A 6753-nucleotide genomic window follows, 5' to 3' on the forward strand; every position below is an offset into this window, starting at 1 on the left:
CGCTCACCACACTGTAGTCCAGCGACAAGGCGTCTCTTTGAAGAAGTCGACGTGTCGAAATCACTGTTTTGACCTTAAACACAAAGATTACCATGATTAGACCTCGTATGAAAGTATTATTTGGATTTGATATTCTTTTTGGTCACGCCAACATCTCTGGGGTTTCAGTTGTACGGGGGAGCGACTGCCCTGACGTTTCCCCCCTGGCCAACGTGTTGCTCGCGTGCGCTGACCATCCGACATGACACTGAAGGAGACGTCGAAGTCTCTGGTGTCTTCCCTGGAGTTGCCAAACGTGCAAGTTCATGTCCTAGGGAAACACCAGGGTTCATGGGGTTTCCCATGTTCAGACCAAAATGACATGTATGCGTGCTTGTAATGTCGATGAAAAGGGCGTTTTACTTATAAGATGAGCGAAATCTCTTCTATATGAGAAGTCAGTTTTACTTGTTCCTCAAGTAAAGTTATCGTGTATTTGAAATCCGACCGTTAAACACGTGTCGAGTTGTCAATAATGTGGCTCAGGCACCTATTGGTGATTTCACCCTGGGACTTCTCCAGCTATAAACAGCTACCCCTCCACTATTTGTTGGCGGCTGCTCCAAGTTATTGCACGACAAGTGTCATTTATAGCAACCTATCCTCTGAAGCATTTGGGGTAATCCTTATGAGGAAAATAAAATTACCCAGAGCCAAAGTGATTGAGCATCACTGCAGAATCTGTTCTGAGTGAACCGAAGACTTATTACGTTTGAAGACTATGATCTTCTAGATGGTTAGGTGTCGTGCTCTTAGCGTCCAAGTGTGAATTGTGGGTTACCAAAGAATGAGTCTATGAAGGTTTCAAAAGTCTACCGCGAAGACTTACCACGAGTGATTTGGCCGAGATCTAAGTGACCTTAGCTCAAGGAGAATAAGGTGAAGACTTTGTCTTCTAAGTTGAATCTTAGTCTCTCCAACCAGATATAGAGTTGTCAGAACAACTTGAACAAGAAACAAATCCATTGTCTTCTGTGAGCAACTGGTTTCATTTCTTCGCCTCTTTACTTTTAGTACTTGAACTGTGAAGACTTTGTCTCCTCCCTTTCTGACGACTTTGTCTGAAGACTTTCATATTTCATTGTGCATGCTATGTTTTGCTTTGTCTTAAGTCATGTAGTACTTAAGTGTGTTTGCATGTTTGTGCGTCTTGTATTGGTACTTACTGTGTATGCTTTCTTTTGTTCTGATGACTTTGTTATTCCATTGAATGCATGCTTAGCTTACTTTTTCTTCTAGCAAGTATTTGTTTGCCCTGCTTGGTTTTCATTTCTTCAACAAAAAAACTTCCTTTGAAGAATTTGTTTCAAATCTGCCATCGACCCTCGTCTGGTCAATAATACATGCTTCCAGTATATGACTGGTGGGTTAGCGACTTCACATTGCGATATCGGGTCACGTGCGCGTCACAAGGCGCAAAGTACTTTTGCTCAAGAAACGAAGCATGCATGTTTTGCCAAAACAACAAGTCGTCTTGCCTCTCTCATGCCTACAAAGTCCTCATAAACGATCTTTTATGCATCCCACATCAACTCATCTCCATCACCGAATACCCTGCCATTGTGCTTAACTCTAGAAAACAATGAAAATTCAACAAAAAAATATCTATGGCATTTGTCCGAACACCTACTAGGTGTGGTGTCTGCCATGGACGGCGTCAACAAGGGGCAGAGGGTACCTGGCTATGGACGGTTCCTAGGTGGACGGCGGCATAGTCCAATGCACGCAGGCGCGTGAGTCGGGGTTGCGGGCGTCTAAGCATGACTGGGCGACGATAGGAGAGGTACAACGACGGCGTCGGACGAGTAGGGTGCGGATGCAAAGCAAGGCGGTCAGGGGCATAGTGAAAGAAAAGTGGATCGGGGGTGCCAAAGTCCTACATGGCGGTGGTCCAGACTCCCTCTCGGAACAGGCTGTCGCCTCTCTTTATATAGAGAGCAACAACCGAACAAAGTACATGGATGAATAATAGATGATGAGGTAGCCTTCATACAACACGAATCCCAGGATAACCGGTTCATGTAAGACGCACCCGACTACGCTACCGAAAAGAGAGCACAGAAAGATCCGAGTACAACACCACACAGCGTCCTAAAACACCTAAGCTCCACGAGAATGCTCTCAGGAGGGATAGCGGCGATAACTGTCACCACTGCGGAGTCCACCACGAACAAGGTTTTTCACTCGGGACCCTGACACGGAGAGGATCACCACAATGATGTTTTCAAGAAGAGAGAGACGCCCGCGAACGTCGCCGTCTTCAGTGATAAAGCGTAGAGCTTTCGCTTGGCAACTCCCCCATTCCTCGGAACTCCAGATCCGAATTCGGACGTCTCCACTGCTAGTGACAGAGAGCGCCAAGCCACCCTCCGCTCCCCCTATCGCCGCCCACATGACCAAGAGAGAAAGCCATTACCGTCACCCTGCCCGCCCAAGAGCCAACCACGTAGACCTCTAATATGTTAGTATCGAATTGTATGCTGAATTGCCTTTTTCAATTGCAGTGCGCTACGGCCGTGCTGGCCTGGCGATTCTAGTCTACGTGTTGGTGCTCAAGTACAGGTACCACCTGCCCGAGCTCCCCATTGACATGGGGGCGTGTGTGTTTGTAGCTCTCTGCCTCATGCCATCTGGGTATCTCTGTACTCAAGACTAATTAACCCACATCCAAACTTGGCTTCTTGTTCGCTTGCTTGCTTGGAGGATCAGGCTGGTTCATCATCTCCCGTAGGAAAGTCTTCTTTCAGGCAGCAATTTGCGACTCAGAATATCAGCTGTTGAGGAACAACTTATTAGTCATTTGTGTGTTTACATGCATGGCTCGTGCCTAGATATATGGACTGCTGCCGGTGCATCATTTTCTCTCTCTCCTCGTAAGGTTCCTATATTTGAACGGCTGAATATACACACCCCTGTTGTCAAAACTCACAAGTACTTAGAACGCCCAACATGAAAAACACACTCTCTGAACCCAGTTACAACGAATGCAAACCCCGGAAGAAAAGCAAAAACTCTCAGCGTGTTGTTGCCCGCGTGACCTGTGTAAGCCTCCCAGTCCTGTGTAAGTGCATCTTACAATGTTGAATGGAGTATGTTTCAAGTCAGACTGTCACAGCTCGGAGCGTCTCAAGTAGGCAGTTACCAGGACGCCGGTGACCGCAGCCGCGCTGGCCACAATCCCCAGCCCGAGGGACGATGGCCAGCCTCTACGCGCCATCGAGGTATCTACAGGCAACGAGGAAACGGGCACCGGCCCGGTCTCGGTCTTGGACCCGTCCTCCATGTGCAGCCTCAGAACCTGAAACAAAGAAAACGAAATATCAAAAAAGAAGGAAATTGTTGTAAGCCTCACATTAAATTACTACTGAAACTAAGTTGCAAGAACAAGTTAAAAAATGTTCTAGCTGTTGCGCATAGCTAGCAAGGATGCAGATCAAGTTACTGTTCTAGAAAAGATGAGTAAAATCAGACCTTCCATCTGACTGATCTCGCATGCTCAATTGCCGCAACGAGGTCACCATCGGTAGCCAGAAGAACCCTGTCACCTTCATCATCATCGTACTGTTTGAAATAGTGGTAAGTGAGATGTGAAAAAATATAGGTCCACAAATCCTACTTATAAATTCCCATCTGCAAGGTTCTGCTTGCCCTGTTGCTCACTTGAAGGAAGGGGGACACAGTACTGCATAAGCAAAGCTCAACCTCTTACCAGAAGGTTTACATTCGCCTTCTCGTCTTCCATTCCCAATCTGTATGCAACAGCAGACACAAGCTCATCCAAGCTCTCTGACACTGCAGAAAGGAGGTCCATAATGAGAACTTCAGGCAGGCAAGCACAATTTATAACACTTAATCAACAAAACCAAAGTCAGGAAAGTAAGATGAGAAATGCACCAACCGCAACTGAATCTGTGCATCCGTCCTTTCCTGTCTTCAATTTTGAAAGAGAATGCATTGCCAACATGAGGGGGCGTATGCTTCCCTTCAGCACTGTCTGACGCTGCCGTACGAGATTCCTCACTGCACTACATAACAAAATACTGATCAAATGATCGTAAAAAATGAAAGAGCATAAGCAAATAGAAAAATAACAAACCTATGCTCGTCATATTCCTCTCCTGGATGCAAGGCAAGAGCTGAATCCCAAAACTTCTGAACCATAGCATTTGCCACATCGTTTCGTCCCGAGGCTCCCTCAACCTAACGAAAACACGAAAAGTCAGGATTACAGGATGATGAGAAATGAAGAGAACGTATTTGTATAGTACAATGTCATGAAAACTATCATATGCCAACAGAACATTTAATTCATTTAATGTACATTACCATGACTGAATCAGTTTGATACTACAAAAACAGAACTCATGCGCCAATGCTTTTGTGCACAACAATATTATAATTTCTGTAACAGGATGAGATACTGCAAATTAACCTCCCTTGGTTGTGAAAATATAATTCATTCTTACCATTGAGATGCTTGCTTGGGTTAACTGTAGAGCATCCAAACAGGCCACAATCTGTCCTCCTATTCAAAGAGTTAACTTAGACATGTACATAGAAAGGAACTTCTCTTTACTGTTAGAATTCTGTAGTACTTGCTTTTGTTTGCAACAGGAATATGACGAAATTTGCCATCTTGCATTGACTGTAGAGCCTCGAGGATTGATGTGTCCAATGTAGCACAACCAGGACTTGCAGTCATAACCTTTGGAAAGATAATTGCAGTCATAACCTTTGGAAAGATAATGGCATATTTAACCAACTAGTGAAAAAAATATATAAGGAACAAAATCATGATTGCTCAAAATGTGGGTGCTTCAGTTTCTTTTACCATACCTTCTCTACGAGGGTCACCTCCGGGGACAGACTTTGTGCCACTACTCGCAAGACCAGATCCATGGAGCTGCAGAATACCCATAATTCTTAAAATGGAAAACATACCAGAAATATATCCTACTATATGAGTGATAGTACTTGACAAAAGGGACAATTTAAAATCTACACGACTTAAAAAAGAACATACGTGAGGATCCCTTGCAACATGTTCCCTGTCATGACAACCACTGAGTTAACTCGGTATTCTCTCATCTTTTTGGCCGCGACGGTTACTAGATCTAAAGGAGTAACCACTGGAACGCTACAAAGGCGATAGAAATATTCAGTCATAAGTCATAACAACAACAAAAAACCGGATCACGCATTTTCTTGTAAGTAGAAATTTGACCTGCTATTTTCAGTTATGATAGTTGACAGGGAAGGCTTGAACATCTGGTCTCGAAGATTTTCTATGAACGCGTGCGGGCCTGAAGTAAGGACCCGAAATATAACATCAGCTAGTTAACAAAAGAAATCTGAATGGAATGCATCATGAGTGGTCTTCAAAATTGAAATAAGCAGCTAACCTAATCATACTAAAATAAACTGAAGAAAGAAACCTGCGAATTCGTTTCCCCACTGCCGTTCAACCCCTGCCATGGCAGCTGCTATAGCGCTGCCTTGTTCTGCTGCCTGCTCCATTCTTGAAATTGCATCCCAGAGGAACTTGGTAATGTCCAACATGGCAGTGACTTCACCATGTTCCACTACAGGAAGATGCCTAAATTTTCCTGTACATGAAAGCCATGTGACTAAAAAGAAATCGCAGAGACATGATACGATATATGAATGGCAACAAGATGTTAGCAAGTAAACATGTCGGGAATTTCTCAAGAGAACATTTCTTGCCTTTGGCTATTAGGCAAGATGCAATAAAACTTACTCATCATGATCTACCCTCGGTTCGAATTGACTAAAGGATTTCTTTTTTCGAATATATGGTATTGTAGGTTTACTGTCGCCCGTAACTTCAGTCACTGACAAATTGCAAATCCCCTATGATTATGGGAGCAATGCTGGCCCCATCATGCTGTAGCTGTACAATCATGATAAACTGAACTTGTTCTCACCCATCTAGGTGCATAGCAGTAGCACCACAATGAACCATGGACAACCGATCAGATCACTGGATGGAACTAATTAGTAATGTTCATACTGAAGGTGAAACTAGCAACAAATACTACTCCACTAATTTGGTACTGAAGAAAAATAAGGAGATGACCTTGGACCATCTTGTGCAGTGCCTCGGTGGCCGATGAGTTGGACATGACAAAAACCGGAGTCCGCGTCATCACCTTGGCCATGCTCGTTTCCTCGGGCCTCAGACCCTCTGCGATCACTCGACCCGATATGTCCTGCGGAGAAAAGCAAACAAGTGCCACATGGAAAACTTGATCCTAATCACCAATCTCATCATACAAAACCTGATGCACATCCATCATTGATGATATTACTCTGTTTTTCAACGATTCCTCCATACATATATACTGGTTCTCAGTTGACTTACCTCGGCCGTGACGATGCCGGAGAGCACCCCTTGCGCGTCGGTGAGCAGCGCGGCGTCGGCGCGCCTGGCGGCCATCCTCCGGCACGCCTCGGACACCGCGGTGCCCTCCGGGAGAGTCAGCGCCTTGGTCAGCCGGAGCTGCTTCACCGTCCTCTCCTCCAGCGACCTGTGCGGCACACATCAATCTTCAGAATCGAAAGCAAGGGGCGGCTAGTAAATACGATCGGAGGCGGGCGTGCGTACGTACGGGGGTGGCGCCTGGGCAGGCTTGGAGCTGGCGGAGGCGGCCGCGGCGACCTTCCCATTGGCAGCGGCGGGGGTGGGGGGCCTGC

General features: G+C 45.6%; 1 protein-coding gene across 1 annotated transcript; it reads right to left on the bottom strand.

Moving 5' to 3' along the window:
- Positions 1 to 2821: 2821 nt before the first annotated feature.
- LOC125528765 (CBS domain-containing protein CBSCBSPB3-like) lies at positions 2822 to 6747 on the bottom strand. The gene is made up of 14 exons (XM_048693204.1): positions 6669 to 6747; positions 6422 to 6587; positions 6137 to 6269; positions 5475 to 5645; positions 5264 to 5342; positions 5063 to 5176; positions 4876 to 4942; positions 4639 to 4744; positions 4506 to 4564; positions 4136 to 4239; positions 3938 to 4059; positions 3749 to 3831; positions 3511 to 3600; positions 2822 to 3337 (listed from the first exon to the last, which is right to left on the bottom strand). The coding sequence occupies exons 2-14, from the start codon at positions 6494 to 6496 to the stop codon at positions 3149 to 3151; spliced, it is 1392 nt and encodes a 463-aa protein (XP_048549161.1). The 5' UTR covers positions 6497 to 6587; positions 6669 to 6747; the 3' UTR covers positions 2822 to 3148.
- Positions 6748 to 6753: the final 6 nt, after the last annotated feature.

Source organism: Triticum urartu, unplaced genomic scaffold, assembly GCF_003073215.2.
Source record: "Triticum urartu cultivar G1812 unplaced genomic scaffold, Tu2.1 TuUngrouped_contig_5092, whole genome shotgun sequence".
NCBI classification, from domain to species: Eukaryota; Viridiplantae; Streptophyta; class Magnoliopsida; order Poales; family Poaceae; genus Triticum; species Triticum urartu.